The 20,290-nt window shown below is 39.9% G+C and overlaps 1 protein-coding gene across 3 annotated transcripts; it reads right to left on the bottom strand.

Annotated features, from left to right (window-relative positions):
- Window positions 1-601: 601 nt before the first annotated feature.
- Window positions 602-11,601, bottom strand: LOC128453863 (RING finger protein 122). Of its 3 annotated transcripts, none has more exons than XM_053436962.1 (6): window positions 10,812-11,601; window positions 7,614-7,770; window positions 6,249-6,291; window positions 6,102-6,143; window positions 4,937-5,019; window positions 602-3,930 (listed from the first exon to the last, which is right to left on the bottom strand). In XM_053436962.1, exons 2-6 carry the CDS (start codon window positions 7,721-7,723, stop codon window positions 3,810-3,812), a joined length of 399 nt encoding a protein of 132 aa, XP_053292937.1. In that variant the 5' UTR covers window positions 7,724-7,770; window positions 10,812-11,601; the 3' UTR covers window positions 602-3,809. The 3 variants fall into 3 exon arrangements, with proteins under 3 accessions (XP_053292937.1, XP_053292938.1, XP_053292936.1); XM_053436963.1 differs by having other exon boundaries at window positions 10,990-11,600; XM_053436961.1 differs by having other exon boundaries at window positions 10,691-11,599.
- Between the last annotated feature and the right edge of the window lie 8,689 nt (window positions 11,602-20,290).

Raw genomic sequence — 20,290 nt, 5'->3', positions numbered from 1 at the left:
ACTAGATCATGAAGGCACAAGATGAAAAGTAACGAAAGTCATTTGGTTACATCCTATAACATTCATGCCAAGTACGGTGGCCCTGAAGCGTAAATCACAAAGACAAATAAGAAACACAACAGCTTGTTTTGGATTTGTTGTTGTGTTTTATCATTTGTCGTTTTTGTGATTTCCTGGTTTGATTTATTATAATTTGTCTTTGTTTTATATCATTTGTTGTTGTGTTTTCCCATTTTTTGTTTCGTTTTGAACTTCAGGGCAACCATAATAAAGTGATGTTGAGATATTTCACCTCAATCATGGCAATTGCTGGGATATTTTAATGTGGTACAAAGACCAACATTGTCTAAAGGGCTAATAAGTAGGCTATAAAATGAAATGTTGATGACTACAGCGGGCAGTGTTATGCTTGAAAACCTGCCTGTGGAACCTCACTACAAGAAAAAAAAAATTATTTAAATACATAAGACTTTTGGGCAGATCTGTATATCACAGGCGGCATCTTATTAGCGATAATATTTAGTAACTTTTCCTTTCATATATAAACAGCTTTAGGTATCAACATGTAACAAATCTGGGGAAAAAAGAGACTTGGAGCCCATTGACAATATCAAAACACGGATTCTGTATTTTTTCAGAAATAGAAAATTCAAAGCATTTACAATTTGCACAGTACTAATAATGTATTCCTACCCTTAGAGAATGGTGTTCAAAGGCACCTCACTCAGACAAGAAACAAGCTCAAACAGGTTCCTCATATCAGTGCAGTGTTTCTATTTATAACCGTACAGAGCGGTTCTTAGACGTCAGGAGCTTAGATTAATGGTCGCTTTATCTCTCATCGTCTTTATTGAGGATGGCCTACTGTTAGACAAATGACACTTAAAGTGTTGTAGCTGACATCCTAGGCCCTTTATTGAGAGCCAGTTATGATACAAAATAGTTCCTAAAAATTATTTCCTGTATGTATTTATGTGTATTTTGTGGTTAAGTCACTTCAGACCTTTTGTTGTAGCTGAACAGGCGTATGACAGCATGTAGTTGTTTTTTCTCTTAGATCCCATATAGCTCCAATGTGTTGTCATTTAGGGCTTCATTACCTTCATTAAGCTTGGCAACATACTATGGGACGGAGCTGATTGACTGTGAGATAACAGAAGATTACAGCCAAAACACACACACCACAACACTCAATCTAAAGTTAAACATTACTCTGTTTTGTTCAATTAAACAGGACTTCATGTTATTTTGATTGTAAATGTTCTACATCTTTCACGGCAGTCTCTGCATTACCTTTCAATGCGGGGTCAAAACTAGTTGTCTGGTGGTTGAATCTTCCTCTTTCCAAGCTCCAGCCTCTGGAGTTGAGGCTAAAGACCCAGACACATCACATTTACATGGAGCTGCATATAATTATGGGCCAAACTGTCATACAAACATGGCTCAGAGGCAGAGCAGCTCTGGAGGCAGAAATAAACTCATTAGCTGAGTTACAGAAGTGACACTACACATCAACATCCCAGAAATGGCTGAGGGCCACACAACTGTTTGTGTCACATAGAGGGACGCTCTCTTAAGATGTTAGTATGTCATCTGACTCCACTTGCACCTTGAATACAGTGGAGAGGAAAAAGAAAGTAAACCATTTGGAATAACCTGTATTTAGAATATGTATTGTTGAACCCACATCTCTGCCTGATGGATGATGCAAGCTCAGTGGATGAATCTTACTTGAAAAAGGTAACTGTATAACTACGTCTAATATTAAACTGAAGGCCACTGGAAAAGACAAGCAGATGTGCTCTTGCTACAAAAAACAAGAATAAGACAAGAAAGATATGAACATCTAATCTGTGTAGTTACCCAAAGATTGAGAAGGAGCCTATAGCTTCCTGGCTCTCTAGCTATCTTGGTAATCTTGGCAGAATCTAAACCTATACACACACAGGAGTACCTAAACATGAGCCGTGTTGCAACCGAAGTAACTGGAACTTGCAGGAACTTTTTTCAAGGAACCCAAAAGGTTCTTGCTCACCTGTTCATCAGTGTTTCCACCAAAGTCTATGGACCACGAGAGATTTGGCAAATCAGCCTGCTAATGTAGGAACAACCAATGGCTACAACAAGCTTTTCCACTCCAGTCCACCAGGAGACCACAATGCAAAAGATTGACAATGATGACACTGTACAAATTTAGCAAAACAGCAGTAAACATGGAATAGATTAAAGCCATGCTGCTGTAAATCTTAATTTAATGCTTGAAGAGACAAGAGCGCTGTAAAAAGGGGCATTGAAAACACCTCGAATGCTCAATTCATAAATCAGTATTTTACAAGCTCTCGCATGAATACTCGACCAATCAGGACTCTTCAAAATTGCAAACCCCAGCCCAAAGGTTTCTATACTTTTCTAAATTACTCCTTCCAGTTAAGGGACTTTGGAAAGGTTCCACTGCAGTATCTGCAAAGTTTCCTAGTTCCTGTAGAAAGTTCCTCCAGCTCCACTGGAACACAAGATAGAACCAAGCTGATAATGTGTCAACTTAACAGTCATCTTTTACATGTCTGGAGTATTTGAGACACTGATCTTCAACAAGTACTGCATCCCTGTGTTTTTCAAACCCAGCAAAGCACTAGGACATGAACTGGTACATCCAAAAGACCACACACCCGGAAAAGAAATCTAGTGTCTGCTGTCCAACGCAGTGAGGAATGCACATAGGGATGAAACTAACCAACCAATAAACAAATGCATCGCTCAACACAGGAGCACACACTTTGTGTGTTTACTTACACCTAAAGATAAGGGACACACCTCCAATGATAACAATCACACATATTTTAGAAAGGAAGGACAGGTGATTTGAAACAGGAGTGAAGGAGGCCATCTACGTCAAATTAGAGAAACCACCGTCCAACAGAGGAGGAGGTCCATGACACCTCTCATCCAACGCCTACAATGCATTCCTCCTCCCTTTACAGCTAATTTAACCAACATTCACATTTCAAGCCTCAGGTGACTGCAAAGACGATGGTTGTTTACACTTGGTCTCATGTGACTCCAACATCTAACAACTGTCGTTACAACAGCCAGGGGCACCAACTGACCAAGTCACATCAATTCATACTGAGCCCGCTGTAGTTAAATACCTGGGGCTCCTCAACAGTCAGCTGTAACTGAAAAAGCTTGTTGGATGAGAGATCTTCATCAATACTCTATTAGTATCTACAACCAAGCCCGGTTGCACACCATTAAAAAGTTCTTGGATAAACACGACCTGGATGACTGGGAATTTTACCAGATTAAAAGGTTAAATCAGTAACTCAATTAAAAGGGCAAAACCTGGCAGTTGAGCAAACACAGATCTTCTCAAGTCATTGTACTCGCAATTAAAGAGTTTTCAAATCCACCAATACTCACGTACAGAATAACTGGGATTAGCTAGCTCACAACCAACAACCCAGTCTGAAATTGATTTAGGGTCGTTCGCAGGATCTGCAGCTTTAAGGCACTTGTGCATCCACACAGCCTAGCTCGGGTACTTTAATGGAAAGTATCTGCAGCTTTCTAGTTTGCGTTAATCCATTAATTGGTGGAAAGTCTCTAACACAACTGTATATGTCTCAGTTTGCTTGTTAGGTTCTTTGGCTCCGTATGTCCAGTTAATACAATTTCTTCTCCCACAGTAGCTCTGCCTCAAAATGCTTTACTATTAATACAGTCTGTTGGACAGTGAAACAGGACCTTCTATAGTGACAGATGACTATTTAGTGGAGAACGTGAGGTACTGCTGGACATGCGTTTCACTCTCAGACCTCCAGGAGACTTTGTTGTCGCTCGGATGCTTGTGGGGGGTCCGGCTGGAGGCGACAAATGGACTTGTTGCACATGGGACAGACGCTGCGGATTTCTAACCATTTTAGCAGACACCTGGGGAAAGTAGATAGATGAAAGACATGATGCATTAACACGTTTTTCTAAGGCAGACAAAGTATGCAATGTTACATTTATGCTGAAACTTTGGGAATCATGACAGAACAGAAAACAGAAGTTAACCCTGAGGCCTGTGTGTGTACAAAGTAACTCAAACACACATTTTCTGCAAGTCTGGTGGGAAGATTACATAGGAGGATCTGAGGTCTGCCCCGTGCTTAGAACTGTATCCCTGATGCACAGGTAAAGAGGCATCTACTGAGTTTATGCAGAATTTTGACTACCTGCTGTAGTTGTACAACAGGACTGATCAGACACGTACACAATATAAACACAGGTCACAGATACTGGTGACACAGACAGAGAAATATCGGTCAGAAATAAAAGCAACCAGGCAAACAAATAAGCTGATGTTACCATCACACCTATGCTGCAGGGCAAAAACAGGTCTCAGTTGCATAGAGCTTGTTTATTTTCAAACATGCAGGGACATATGTTGGCAGGAATTTCCTCATCTTTTTCTCAAGGGCACCCTGAAAAAGCTGCTTTTCCTGAAAGTCACTCCCTTTCAGGATGCGTTCAGCTGTTAACTTAAAAGCAGAAATCAAACATAAAGGGGAATTTAAAGTTATGTGTCATTCCTCATGAATGGTTTAGTCAATACGTTTGCACACCAGTAAGTCTAGGAATTCCAGGCTAGAACAACAATATTGTGGTTTTTAGCCTATTGAGCCACATGATGGATTTGCAGACACAATTGGTGCTACAAAAGAGATTATTCCACATGGTGTCAATTGAAGATTGTTTCCATACACAGTCTCAAACATAATAAATGAATCACAAACATTTGCTCCATGATTATAGATTGTGAAACAGCTTATCAAATGAATCAATTCTGGAGTTTTTTCATTTGACTGTGACTTATAAAAACTGTTGCATGTTAACAAGCGTGGAGTCAGCTGTCCAATCTCATGGAGGTTTGAACCAAGCTTGTGGAACTTACTTCTTGTGAAAAGCATGTGAACAAGGGCACACCCCGAGCTCGTCCTTACTGCGAAACTCTTCTAAACACACCGCACATGTTTGCTGAGAAGGGAAAATGACAAGTTAAGAAATCGGGTCAAAGCTGATATGACTGCCATGTTAACTGTTATCAGAAACTATAACTGTGTTATCCTATGTGCCAATATTACAGATGTAAATGTTTATGACTGCACCGAAATAATTTGATCAATACCTTATTTATAACAATGCCGCATATATTTCGAATGTCAGCAATACCTAGTTTTTGCATACCTGGAATGAATGTAGATAGAAAATGCACACCAACGTTACTACTACTCGCCTACTACTAATAATATGATTTTTTTTTAAAAAGACAGTAAACTGATTTTCAAAGGATTAAACACATGTTGTTTCTGTGATTTTCTCAAAGCTCCTATAGTTTGTAGTTTGTTATCAGCTGTGAGTAATTTTCCTATTTGAGTTGTGTACAATGTGCAACAATTCCTGCAACCACTTTGCACATACCCAGTGTATGCGCATGGTTTTGTGATGTGCGTTGTCAGATCCGGAGCCAAAACACTTGTGTGGATAGAGATCGTCCTCGTTTAACGTAAAACATGGCAGTAGACTGATTTAATTTTTTGGGTAGAATACACAGTTTCCTTACTTTAGTCAAATCTGGCCACAATTAGTATTTATTATGTAATTGGAATAGTATAAGTAAAAGTATAGTTTATACAGCCATAAGCAATGTTATATATGATTGCGATGCAGCACAGCATCAAGGGGAAGCTAGCTGCTGTACCTAGCCAATAAAAATCTCTCAAATCAGTAGTTTAGTTATTTTGTCAGCAATTCAGAGCCAAATGCCTGGGCTTTTATAAAATAAAAAGGCTAAAATAAAGAGATATTATTTCAATGTGATTATTTTCCCACATAACTTACTTAAAAGTATTAGCATAACACTTTATTTAGTGTAATTTGTTACAGCAGTGAGTTTTCTTCTAGCCACTGATTCATTTTAAACACGAGTTGCCAACACTGCTGAGTATTTTTCCCACATTCAATTTCTTGTCCCATTAGCCCATGAGCATTGGTCAGCTTTGCCTCTTTCCATTGTTGCATAAAAGTGTTTCATCACATTCACTGTGTATTGGACTTACACCAAGAAGGCTCAGTTTCTTCTCCGCTCCTTTCAAAACAACCTGCGAACGAGAAGGGATTTGTCACGAAATGCACGGAGTTCAAAGGACAAAACAATATAATCTGAATAACACTTGCATCACAACTTGAAAATGCTGTAATGTTACCTCACTGTAGCCATACTGTTCTCGAGCACCTTGTCGCCTCAATCTGTAAAAGCACAAAACACAAACAAACTTGTCATACATTAGTTTAGTGTCTAGAAATTCTATGATGTGCCTGGAGGCTCCACGTTTGTCTTCAGTGCAACATGTCTTGTCATGCTTCATGATTCAGCTGAAGGCCTGGAATTCACACAATGCCACATTCCAGTACCAGCCTGTGTGTCTACCCTCATCATGAGCAGAGCTGTAACACTTTCTGAAAAATGTCCTTGTATGAGAATTCTGGTAAAAATGATTAGTTGTCTTACCTCATTGACAGTATACACTTCCATTATTTTGGGTTCAGTGACCATGAAATAATAATAAAAAACATAAAATGCTAATTCCTCATCGAGATAGACACAATTTGAGAAGCTTGAGGCATTGAAAATGATCCAATTACAGAAGTTAGAGGTACTTTCATCTTCAAGGTACAGTATCTGTTTGAACTTGTCTATTTAGACTTTTTAATCCCACAAACATAGTCTTACTTTCTGTCCTTTAGTATCAGAGCTAAATAAAACCAAGAACTAAACTTCATCTAATCAATTAAAACTCCAGATTCAGATCATCACTACAAGCTTCTTAGCTGATGCTTCTTAATCCAATGCCTCGCTGGGAACCCAAATTATAAACTGTATTTCCCACAGTCGTGTATATGTTTTTCAAATATCTTGTTGTCAGAGAAGATCAGAGAACACCATTGCTTTAAGAGTTAAAGAGGTTTTTCCAGTTTTTTTACTTTGTCTTAACCCCAGTACGTTTGCAGTTGCCTTAAGCAGTGCTTACTTAAACCTTTGTCAAACAACAGGTAATGCACCATGTCACACAGTGAAAGTCCTCTGCATTACCGGATGGCCTAAATCAGCTGCGTTTCTTTAGTTCTTTGCAATACTAATTACTAGTTATTTTCTGATTTTCATATTGTTTAATAAGATTAAGCTTATTGCTACTACTATTCATGTGCAGTTAAAGTCAGACGTCATAAGCTAAAGCCGATTTTAAGAAGCAATAGTTACACTACATTGTATGCAAGAAGTTCAGGGGGTGTCTATTAGGGTTGTTGAAAGATGAATACAAAACTCACTACAAATAGTGACTACAAAATAACTCCTGAAATGCAGTGCAGGTTAGAGGTTAATGGTATGTGACACTCAGTGAGGTCCCAAAGACGGCAGTTCACTGGATGTTTGACATACTAGAGTTTAACTACAATGATGTCTCTAGTCAGAAGTGGGTGAATTTATCTGCTCTTCAATAACATGGTGATACTGATCCTGTGTAGCTGTCTGACACTACCTCAGCCTTGACTGTCTGTCCGTCTTGTACCTGAAGAGGTAGCAGCAGAAGAAGAGGCTGAGCATGAGGATGAAGAGGCCAATGCCCAGGATGATGATGTAGATGTTGAGCGGCAGGTTGAAGAGATCCTCGGACGTCATCTTGCAGTGGAGTTTGGAGTTCTCCAATCCAAGGTCACACAGACACCCTGAGAGGACAGCACACAGGGAAAATTAAATTACATGATTTCATGAGGTAAAAATAATGGTTTGGCTGCAAGAAAGACAAATTCAATCCAGGGGGGAAATGCAATATCTCCTCAAGTGCTTATACTTATCTGGGTGGAAAACTTCTTAAAAAGCATTTAGAAAATACATTTTGAATGTTAATTATGTCAGTAAGTATATGCATACTTGTGCTGAAGAGTGTAATTTAAAAGTTTGATTCGAATTTCCTACAGAATTGTTTTAAGTTTTCAATGTTTCTACAATGTATACATCTATTTGGCTGGTATTTCTCAGTATGCAGGTCTAATCGGACTGGGTTCTGCATCGACTTTGTCATCCACACAAAGAACAATGCAGTCTTGAATATAGCCTACTCTTTGTTAGAATGCTTTGACGCACATTCATGTTTTTACCAGCTGATACAAATTTAAGAAAATCTCATTTTTTATACATAAAGAGCAACAGTCAGACATTTGAGTTGTGAGGATTGTAACCTACATTATGAGTCATTTAGAGTCCCAGCACAAATCACAATGACAGAATGTATGACAGATCTGCATGAATAGTTTGAAAAATTCATAGTGACGTGGGTTTCCATGTTTTGTCTAAATGACATCATTATTGAACTGTTTATTTTTTTAAATAACAATGAATCAAAGTTGAAATGTGTCCGCTGTCACATTTAGTGATAGACAAACAAAGAACAATCAGTCTGTTCTGCAGCCCCCCTCCATTCTGCAGAGCAACAGAGCAGCTGTAGGTTATTGTGTTGGTTTCACAACCTGCATCCTTACTGTTTTGCAGAAGGGACATGTCAAATAAATTTCTCTCAAAGACTATTTCTGTCATTTATGGTGGTTCTTATCACACTGGTGTATGTTCAAGTGCTCTTTTTTGCCAGTAAGTTTGGTTTGAATTATCTGATGTTATAAAAATGAGGTGAGACATTATGATTGACTAACATTTGGACAAGCGCATTTATCAGCAGGATGTCCCTGCCACAACTCCACACCATGATCACTACTGCTCAATTAGGATGGCATTGTTCATCCACCCTGTCAGAGCATTTACAGTGTGTTTCAATGGCCCACAGAGCGCTGCATGCCAAAGATAGACCATCATACATGACCGTGTCTGGCAATCCAGACTGTCCACCTCCTGTGGCAGGGATGTGGGGTTGGATTTTAAAGACGGTGCATGTGTGGCGACGTATCTGTAACTTGTAGAGCCTGGCACACTGACTCCACACTGCATCTGTGAAGCCTCTTGTTTCAAGCTGCAATGTAATACTGCTTTCACTGCAGACACTCTTGGGCTGCACAAAGTTTCAGACTTGAGTGAAAGTTGAGCTAATGAGTGCATTTGTGCAGGTGGTATGTGTAACAGTTATGGAACAGCCTAATTTAGGACTTTATTTTAACCAAGAAGTGAGTGGGAAATGAAGTGGGAAAACTGTGTTGAGGAAATAAGTTATTGTTTTCTTGCCTTTTTATCAAAGTTCCAAGTTTTTATGGCTGTAAAACTTCTGCAGCATAAAATCCACATTAATCTGGATACAACTGAATTAATCTACAGAAAAACCGGGTCAGATGAGGTTTATTTCTACAAGTGGTTGCTATCCTCATGACAAGAAGAGAATTTTTTGACACATTTATAAAACTTAACACATTTCCACACTGTGAAATACTTTTCATTCACCACCTTCCAACACAGGAATGTGTTCCACTTGCATCTTTGCCTGAGAGTGGTTACTCACTGCAGTTTGAGCTTGGTTCGACAGAAGTGCATGAATCCTGAGGGGGCTTGAAAATGGCACTTATCATTCCAATCGACGCACATCAGCTTTTAATTGCACTACTTAACTCTTTCTTGAGCTCAAGTGTCACAACTGATCCTGTATTGGCGACCATCTTGTTCAAAAGTAATTCTATAATGGACAATGGCTGTGGCGGTGGGGTGCAGTTTTGGTGTACACTAAGGGATTTTGTGGAGCGCCCGACAGGAGATTTGGCTAAAGAAGTCAGTGGCTGTATTCTTAGCACAATGTGAGTGAATCATTGATAGTGGAGCACTGACAGGTAGGCCATTGTGCAAATGCATGTGTTGTGAACAGGATTGTGTCTGAACACTGTCAAACAGGAATGGTAGCTTTGGTTTGGTGTGTTTTGGCTGCTAAATTAATAGTCCTCCCTTGCATGAATACTGGCATTGGGTATTGATGTATGATTATGCTTGCCTCACTGACGTTGTTTAGAGTAACGTTGTGTGGCTTCACATTTTGTCATCTTATAATAAACAGCATTTTGATCAAATTACTTCTTTTCACTATAAGACTGTACCTTGTTGTATATTAGCAAACATTTAGCTCAGCATTATTTCGGTTGTGCAATGACTAATCTCTACATTGGAACTATGCTCCTATGGTGTGACCCATTTTAACTTAGTGTTTTGTAAATGTTCACTTAGCAAACACTCGACAAACAATCGGTTCAGTGTGAAGGATTTAGCGACATCTAGTGTTATTGGTACAGATTGCAACCAACTGAATTATCAGTTCCTTTCCAAGTCTGTAAGCAATTCTACTGGGGCCTTCCGGTAAACGTAAATACATGAGAGGTCCTCTCTAGAGCCATCGAAGGTTTTTTTCTTTCTGGGCTACAGTAGAAACATGGTGGTGCAACATGGTGGAACCCATAGACATATGTAGAAATGAAGGGTTCATTCTAAGCCTGAGCAAATTAATCTAACTCAGTGTTTTCAATGAGCTAATGAATCACAACTGAAAACACAATTATGAATATTGCATTTCTCCCATTAGATTACACTAAATTCTACACACTGGCCCTTAAGATTATAACCAATCACAGTTCTATCTTGCAAACATCCTGTGCTGGCACTTACCGTTACACCATTTGACAGGATGCATTAAATGCAGCTCGTCAGATGGCAAAGCTTCACAAATTTCCACAACTTTTGTGAAGTTGTTTAAAAGGGGATCGGAGGTGGATATAATGTCCACTACCTTTTAAGTTCAGACTAGTTGACCCTGAGAGTTGATGGTGAGAGCTATCTCCTTGTGGTCTGGAGTAAATAGACCTGAGATTCCAGTTCTTCAAGCAGACATCAGCCCAGTAAGCAGCTGCTCAACTCAACAGAGCAAGAAATCAGTCAGCAAGGATTATTAACTACAAAACATCCACCTCAGTAGAGATTTAGACTCCCAGCTGTGTCCTTCCTCAGCATGGAGACAATCCTGTAGGCGACGTGGATGAAAAGACACCAACGTCAGAGACAATATGAGGGAAAAAAGCTCAAAATCCAGTCCAGCGCTCTGGAAATAAACCTGTCCGAGCACGACTCCCTGCTGTTTAGCTTTATCTCCTCTTCAGATCATCGTTATGAGCCTCTTCCTTTTCCTTCTTTCTCTCCTCTGTCACTCTCTCATCTCTTCTCCAGACCTCCACGTCGCTGTCCTCCTCTCAAGGCTGTGAAAACCTGCCGTGGCCAATTATGGAGAGACAAAGGGGGGGACATGGATGGGTTCCCCCGGCAGTCAGTCAGTCAGTGAGTCAGTGAGCCTCAGTAATGTTGCTGTGGAAAGCAGCTCCTCATCTCTTCCTGGAGGGTTGACACGCTGCGGCTAATGCGGATTCAGCTTCTCCTCTCTTCTCTCGTCTGTTCCTCTCACGTTCAGGGCGCTCCTCTCTTCTTCCTCGTCTCTGTGCTCCACTTCAGTTTGTAAACAGATCCGTGCTCATGTGATCCGCTGGGTGCATCACAGCTCCGCTTCTCACCGCCCCCTCCTTCCGTCTGTGCTCCCTCCTCCCTCCCCCTGCTGCCCGCCTGCCTGACCTGCCGTTACCCCTGGCCTCGCTGGGTCTGCCCCTCCACTCTCTGCGTATAAACCATATAAACCAGACCGGTTATAGTTTATGGTCACTCTATGATCCACTCAATGCTGATCTAGCTGCTAACTTGCTAACCAGCTTGGCTAGTGTTAGCTCTAAAAAATAGCTCCTATCTTTTCACTATGTTGTCGCCTCTGGTCTGTTTACTTCAGCCTGCTCTTCAGCACCGATCAACACTGTTTTTTAATAGAAGCCATCGACTGGGGTAAATTAAAGGGACAGTTCACCGAAAAATGTAAATCCATTCATTACCTACTCGACCCTGGCCGATGGGGGGTTTGAAAGTGTTTGAGTCCACAAAACACTTTTGAAGTCTCAGGGGTAAACTGTGTTATGGCTGAATCCGATACAATTGAAGTACACAGTGACAGATTTTTCAAAAGTAAATAAACAACATCAACTTCCCCCATACTGCTTCTTTGGTTTCATCCAAGTGTCCGTAAACCTCGACATTAAAATCTGACTCGAAACGGCATTATTTCCACCATGATTTTGGAATTGTCTGCGACCCTGTTTACCCCTGAGACTCCAGAAAGACTCAAACACTTCACCCGTCGCTCCACCGGCATAGTTATGAGGAGATAATGGGTGGAATTGTATTTTTCGCGGAACTATCCCTTAAGCCCTTAAAGCTACTAAGGACATGATCAGTTCACAATCCCATGTGATTGTTAGCTTAGCTTAGCTGCTAACAGGAGCATAAGATAACAAATGTGTTCTAAAGAGGCAAGTTTGAAACAAATTTGAGTGGATCAGCAGCGAGTGAAACAAAGACTGTATGTATATGTACAGTATATTCAGTCTATGTTCCAGTCAGCGCTGGTCTTACTGTTCACTTGCTACTGCTAGCCAACTAGGCTAGTGCTAGCCAGTAAAACTAGCTCTCAGCTATGAACTATGAATTTACTTCAGACTGGTGTTTTTTCAACATTGTTCAGGATTCTGTTCAATAGGTTTGACTAAATTGGTAAAATAAAGAGCATCAAAAACTTGTTAGCATTCTGTATTTACAGTCCATGATCCACACACTGCTGATATAGCTTCTAACTTGCTAATCAGCTGGGGTAGTGTTAGCTCTAAAAATAGCTTGTATTTTCTTACTATGTGTTCACCTCAGGCCTGTTACTTCAACATTCTCTTCCTCTCAACACTGTACAACATTTCGTTCAAAGAAGTCATTAACCAGGGAAAATAAAGCTCAAGCTAGCTTACCAATGGTTAGCTCAGAAGCTCATCACCTTGTTAGCTTAGCTTGGTTGCAAACAGGATTATAATTTTAATTTTTTTGTATTTAAAAGAGGTATTTGTACAAAGAACTGTCATACCTGTTAAAAGGTTTTACTTGTTGATAACAGGTTACCTGCAAATTGAAGGGTTATACACACCAACTTGGTGTTTCTCCAGATAGAAGTTTACCTCTGGCCTGTAAATTTGCAGGTCAGAGTTCACCCAAAATAGCATTGAATTTACAGCAGTGTGATTAGAACTAGGCCTATGTGACAGAAACCATCTTCGAGAAAACTTGGTTTCATATGTACTTTGTACTTGACAAAGAAGTCTGTTGTTCATGTCCTGTCAGTGGTGCACTGTCTTTGAAAGTCAATGGCCAGTTGTTCAATACCCCGTCAGGTTTGTTAATGAGTTACAGTAATTGGCTACTGTATTATTTATGATTCTACAGTCTGATCTGTCATAGAAGCTGTTCTAGTTTTCTACCAACATCAATATTGGTCACTGTTCAAATAAGCCTCATGTTTTGTAACCCTGGTACATTGACAGTAATTTACAAATACACATTATTAAAAACAATAAGCAACGTTCATGTCATTCAAAAAAAAATTATAAAGGAAATCATACATAATTGCATTGCTATAACCGCATGGTTAACCCACTTTCCATTTATTTATACACAGTGGTAATCCTTCCACATAATATTGAAATAGTGATTACAAAAGTATCACATCAGTATCTTGAACCTATTAAATAATAAAAATGTAATTTTAGGCTTTTACAGAAAGCCTGTTTTATCTGTATTTTTAAATGTCTCTCACATGTCTCGCAACATTGCAGTATGCCTTTAAATTAATGAATAAATCATGCTGCCTATCAGATTTTTTTAGAATAAATTTATACACCCAAAACATTAGGGGCCTCATTTCAAAAATCTAAATTCATGGTCTGAAGCTCAGGGAGCAGGAGCCTTTAGGGCATTTTCAAACAAACGTTTTCTAGTTAACAGTTGGAAAGAAAAGTTCACAGCAGCGGACACAGGGTTCAGAGGGTAGTGCTTAATTGACTCTTAATTAATCCTGTGGGTGTTTCGGGCAGAACATTTATTAATTAATTATGATATTAATGCATAGTGTTTTGGTCTTGTTGTTTCCTGTGGCTCGTTCCAACGTCATTAATAAGCTGTAACACAGGTCTGTTGGAAGAGAGTTGATACTCACATTTTCAGCTCTCCTACTGTGTTCGTAATTTGCTGCCCCTGAACTAAGCCAAAGGAGTAAACACCCCAGAGTTAAAAAAATAAATAAACACTCCACACATGGTATGAACTTCCCCTGAGGTTGTCGGCCATAAAAATCACACATCTTCAGCTCTGTCCGGTGGGGAGTAAACAGTTGCAGTTTAAAGCAGACAACAAACATTTTTACTGGAGGTAAAGATGTCTGCGTAAACCAAATTTTTGATTAAAGGAAGCTATGAAAAAAATATTAAAGCAAATTAACGAAGTTTATAGAGTTTCTCCGCTGAATGAGACTGATCTAACCAAGCCATGAAATGCAAACGGAAACAGAATGGACAACATGTCATACCCTAAAAGTTTCTGAAAAGTTAACATGAAACGAGTAATACGTTTAAGCTATATGGAAGAATTAGAAGCGTGAACCAACACGTTTTGTTGGCGAACCATAAATGTAAATGTTTGGTCACCTTTCATTTACTTGTAATTAAGGCCTAATATTATGTACTTGTTTTCATCCTTCAACTGGACATTAGTTATATTTAAATGAATGGAAAGGTGAGATCCAAGACAAAGCATAAAACCTTTATATATGGTTGTAAAACCACATAAAACGTCCATGTGTCTTTCTGTAACTGAAGCTTACTTCAGAGCTACTAAAGTTCTGTCTATTGGTTGGTGTACAGAAGTGCTGCAAATACATTTTCTGATCTCAACATTATTTTGATTTAAATCTTTTATATTGAACCAGGCAACACAAGCTATTATTCAGCTTACACATAGTTATACGTGTGTTGCAAAAATAAGTGAATAAATAACCAAAGTCTATATCAGCTATCAAAATCACTGTACAAATGACGATGCTGTAGAAATGTCTGAATCAAGTTTAAATACCACTGACACTTCAATATTTTGCTTTTGCAATGCTTTTTCCGAATTTACATTTGGTAAATATACTGTGGTATTCACTATGTATATCGATGAATGGGACGGGGCATAAGCCTGTAGTAAACGGGTTGAATTATGGAAAATGTAGTGTGGAGTTCTTGGAGCTCGATCATCAAGTGGTTTAAAGATAATGTTAGCTGTTATCCAGCAGGACGGAAGACATAATTTCATTATTCTAACAAATCCTTTATTATCAATATGATGAACAAATTGCATACTGTGCACCACACACCCAGGTACCTCATACACACCCAGGAGCCTAGGACACCACAGGCCCCAACTGCGGCCTGGATGACAGTGTACTGGTTGACTGGGATGGCCTGAGATGGAGCAGTTAGCACCCTATATGCTGAGCCTAGAGGGGAAGAAACATTAAGGTCATCCTAATTACTGTTTTTGCAGCAGCAGCGACAAGGGGAAGATCCCAGGTGTGGAGCTGGTTGTGGTCCTGCATTTCTCCACCAGCGCCACAAACGAAATTAGTCACAAACACATGTGAACATTGAGATGAACACAGGTATCTGGGATTACTCACGTTCCCATTAAGTTTGATCACTATGTTCTACTTCCTCATGATAGAGTTAATTTCAACACTTCTCTAAAAAGTATTTTTGAGAACCTGAAAACTCACTGTCAGTCTAATCTTAAGACTATGAAAATGTTAAATTGTGAGGGATCGTTTTGGTTGAGGAGCAGGTCCGTTGTTTGGCGTCAACTTTATGTGCCTGCACCAAGTCAAATCTGTACCAAACTTCATTTGTTTGATGAGACTTCCTGAGTTTTAGTCAAACTGTTAATTTGCATATACAAAAAAACTATTAACTCAGCCCATAATGGCAGATCTTTCTAAAAGTCCCGTTCTACAGGCCAAATGTCAGTCTTGGTCATAGTGCCACCTACTGGCACTAACTAGGTACTTTGACATTGTCTCATAGCAGGTTCAAGTCTGTTTAGTCTTCAAATCTGGTCAGGATGATGGACATTGTTGCCATGGCGATACATCATTCAACAAACGCAGGATGGAAGGAGGAGGCTGTTTCTTAGGGGACTGACATACTGGAAAACTCACACATTTAGCACACACTAGAAGACAAAATTCATTTCTTTGGGTATGTATTTTTGTATGAATATTAGGCAAGACAAATAAAAACACTTTCAAAGGTCATATCTTGATATGTCAGTGGGACAAAAATACAGCTGCTACTGATAAGACAAGTGCTGCTACTGTCTACCTTGTAATCACTCATAGACTGTATGCAATCACTGCACACAAGCAAACTCGCGAGTCCTAATCATAGTAAGAGTGTACTTTTATCTCGAGTGTCACTCATGAGGCCAGATTTAAGGCTGAACTTGAATTGCTGAGCCAGAGCTATGCTGGCTGTCTGTAAATTCCTATCCTGTCTACAGTACACCTATTATGATTTGACATGTACCAGCTCATGTTGGCCACATTGGTATAACAAGTTACCAATGCTTACTACAGTGGATCAATAGCTACACTTTTAAAACCTTGAATTTGTGACTGGGCCTAACTCATAGTTTGCCACCTGTCTGAAAAAGATATGACTGCCTGTAAAGTCATATCTTTGTTAATTCACTTATATATCTGATATTTCATCTTGAAGACAGCATCAAATCACATGCCATGCGATTCAGATCATGTAAACCAGATCATATGATCCAGAACCTGACCACACATCACAGTTTAAATTACAGCAGGGATTGTCCTCTTTCCATCAAACTGAGCAACTTGTAGCACATACAAAGCTGATTGTTATTATTTATTTATAAACGCCAATTTGATTTTGAAGTGGTAAAAACATAACCTCCTTGGTGTAGGTAACTGTGTAAACAGTCATGCAGAGCCATGCAAAACTATTCCGAAGTGCTAACATGACATTGATAGACCTGAGAGAGTTAATGACTAATGTTTGATTAAACATTTTAGATTTGTCAGCTCTCCCAGGGCTTTGTTTCCAATAACGTATTTTTTGTTTACATAATTAACTCAACTATTCATTGTATTAATTACATTTAATGAGTTTAATTTGTCTTCATTCCAGTTTAGCTGATTTTGATCTCAGTTCATATATTTAAATTTCTTATATTAATGTCGTGTGACTTTCAGTGAGTTAATGCTTCAGTTTTTCCAGCAGAGGGCGCGGCAGGATCACACACCAGATGCAGGCAGTCTAAAGACTTGTGTTTCAGAAGATGGCGCTGTTATTTGTTTACATAATGTCCTGATCGAAGCATGGACTGGAGTAGAAGACTAATCACAAGGCAGTATTCTTGTCCTGTGTTAACAAAATCCAATTTCCTGCACATACTCTCCCGAAGTATAAAACACAGGAAATTATTCATTTATATATATATTACTCTGAGAGCAATATATATGATAGCCTCTTTACATGTTTTGTCACAATGGCATTATTGTGCAATATCCCTGAAACCGTCCAGCAGTTTCCATTTCTACTTTCCCTTTTGTAAACTTCCATGGCGAGGCTGAGCTTTTAGGCAACGGGACAAGAGCAGCGTGAGCCAGCACAACAAATTACAAGTTTCTTTAGTTGATTGCCACATGGAGGTCAGCCCCCTGTTGTGGTGCAATGTTAATATATGTAAATGGGCTACAATGCCCTGACCAGACAGAACGAGATTTAACCAGCCCACGCCTGGCCGAGGTTGCTTACCTCCAAACTTCACACATGTCTAACAGTAAATTCCAGCACTGCAACAGGAGAGATGGGAGCTGCTGACAGTGAGGGTCTGAAGGCAGCTGATGTTTTGTGGACAACATCACTCAGCATGAAATAATGAGGATTTAACAGAAAAACTTTATCAGCCTGATGTAAACTTTGTTAAGTATTTTGATTGTAAAGCATTAGTGAACATGTATGAATATATTGTGCTTCTTGCTTGTGAAAAGTACTTTTTCGACAACAGCTTGAGTGGACCCAGCTTTCAAATCATTATCGCTTCAATGTCATGGACTACCTGATACATTTTCTAACAGATGAAAAATGTAAAGGGTCCCTACACACGCGCGAACACATTTACACGCTTAGTTTGGCAGATTTGAGTGTATTTGCACTTCTGTGGTTTGAGAAGTCATTGGAGACCAAATGGAAAAATACACTTTATACCAAGGATTCTATTTAAATAAAAAAAAAGGGCAGTCTATCCTGAATTTGTATTTGTTTGCAAATCTGATATCTGCAGTCAAATTCATCGGTGGACAACTGTGAACATGTACATGTAAATGACAAAAACCACAACAGTTAAAGTAGCAGTCATGGGACAAGGATGAACATCTTTCACCCCAGACCCCATTTGTCATGAACTGAACTTTAGGCAATGTTTTCTTTTCCTTCCAATACTAATGAGTTCATAAGAAGTTGTCTGACCTGTTTGTTTGTCTGTAGAGACGTGCATGCATTTAAATTCTTGCTGAAGTACAGGACTATGGGAATGTGACAGCATGGAGGGCACAACAAATGGCATCCACGAATCAACGCAGAGATAATAGGCTTTGAAATCTTGTTTGTTAATAACAGAGGCTCAGATATAGGCCTACTGTCTGGGGTGTGAGGCTGATCCAAGGACGTTGACTCAAACCGTGCACAGATACTGTAGGTGAGATAGACAGAATGCTTGCCTTTGAGGATGAAACATGGTATACTCAGAATTCAAAATGATTTAAGGTGACTCTTTGTTTTAAGGGCTTTGTGATGCATGGGGCATATGAGACCTATATTACAATCAGAAATCCACTCACCATGTAATCCATTATGACATATACCTTGTGGCCCTAACACTGCATGCTATGAGCTGAATTATTATTAGAATTATTACACGTTTCATTTATCCTTATTTTTGCCAGCACTTTTAAACAATGTTGTATTATTTCATGAGCTATCTTTGATTTCTAAATGTCACTGTATTGATTTGCTTCCTGCCTTTGATGTTTCATATCCCTGATTATATCAGTCATCTTTGTACATCAGTTTTGAAAGATGCTATATAAATAAAGTTATCATCATTATGACTGATGTGCAATCCTGAAACAACACAGCTCAAATAATTGCAGCTTTTACTGCTGTCAAGGTGTTTTCAGGATTAAATTACATTTTCTGTCCAATCCACATCCAACATGCACTTCAAAAGCAGATATTGTGCACACACAGCTTTGATCAAATGCAACACAATATTTCAAATGACCTGTGCACGTGTGGGTGGAGGAGACATGTAGAAATGAGTGGTGGAGAGTGTTGCTGGGTAGGGACTCAAACGCCCTTCGAAAAATCCTCTGTGAATGACTTTCCTGGGCTGTGTACTGTCTCCACTACACACCAAATCCAGTATTTTTCCATCAAGTAGCGCGCTGGACCACGTGACCATAGAGGAGAGGAGGGGTGTGGGGGGGGGAGACGCTGTCATGTTTGCATCCTCAGTTGACAGCGGTGATCTCCGCTACTCGGCTCTCAATCTGCAAAACGTACACGGCGCTATCACACATCTCGTCGGTGCTGCTGCTGACACCGTGTATTTCAAATCCACTCCACCATTGACTTTGCCACTGTTGCCCGGTCGCGGAACAACATTCTCCTCCAGGTCGTTTTTCTAACCCCGTGCGTTCATGATCGTGTAACCACTCCCACTCGTGGCTGGTGGAAAATTACCAGCGTACAAGCAACAGGCAGATGAATGGTACTTGCGGTTTGTCACGTCACTCAAGCGAGCGGTGAACCTGCAAGAGACAGCCACTGCCTGTGTATCACATTTAAAGAGTGACACACACTGTCTTAAGTGGACCAAAGCCTTCAATGGCTGCACTTTCACTCCTCGCGCTTTACGCACGTGTAGTAACGGTGTGTGGCGTGTACAGGAAGCGAGGTAATGTATGAGTTAACCCCAAGGAGGAGCAATAAAACAGATGTGCCTGAAGTTATTCTCCATTGTGATAAGCGGAGTCATGAAGGAGTCCATTCTGGATGGGAGTCTGTCTGCCCTCTTTTTCTCTCCGGGCGGAGTAGTCGCGTGGGCGCTTGAGCGAATTGAAATAAACGGACAGCCGTCTCAGCCAATGGGACGCCGACAAGGAAGCGCTCACCGAGGCCGCAGCCAATCGCGGCGTGGTGTGGGCGTAGCACAGGTCCAAACTTTACGCGGCGC

The sequence above is a fragment of the Pleuronectes platessa genome, chromosome 12 (assembly GCF_947347685.1).
Source record: "Pleuronectes platessa chromosome 12, fPlePla1.1, whole genome shotgun sequence".
NCBI lineage: Eukaryota > Metazoa > Chordata > Actinopteri > Pleuronectiformes > Pleuronectidae > Pleuronectes > Pleuronectes platessa.
The sequence above is the reverse complement of the archived record's forward strand: the minus strand, read 5'-3'. Positions and strand labels throughout refer to the sequence as shown.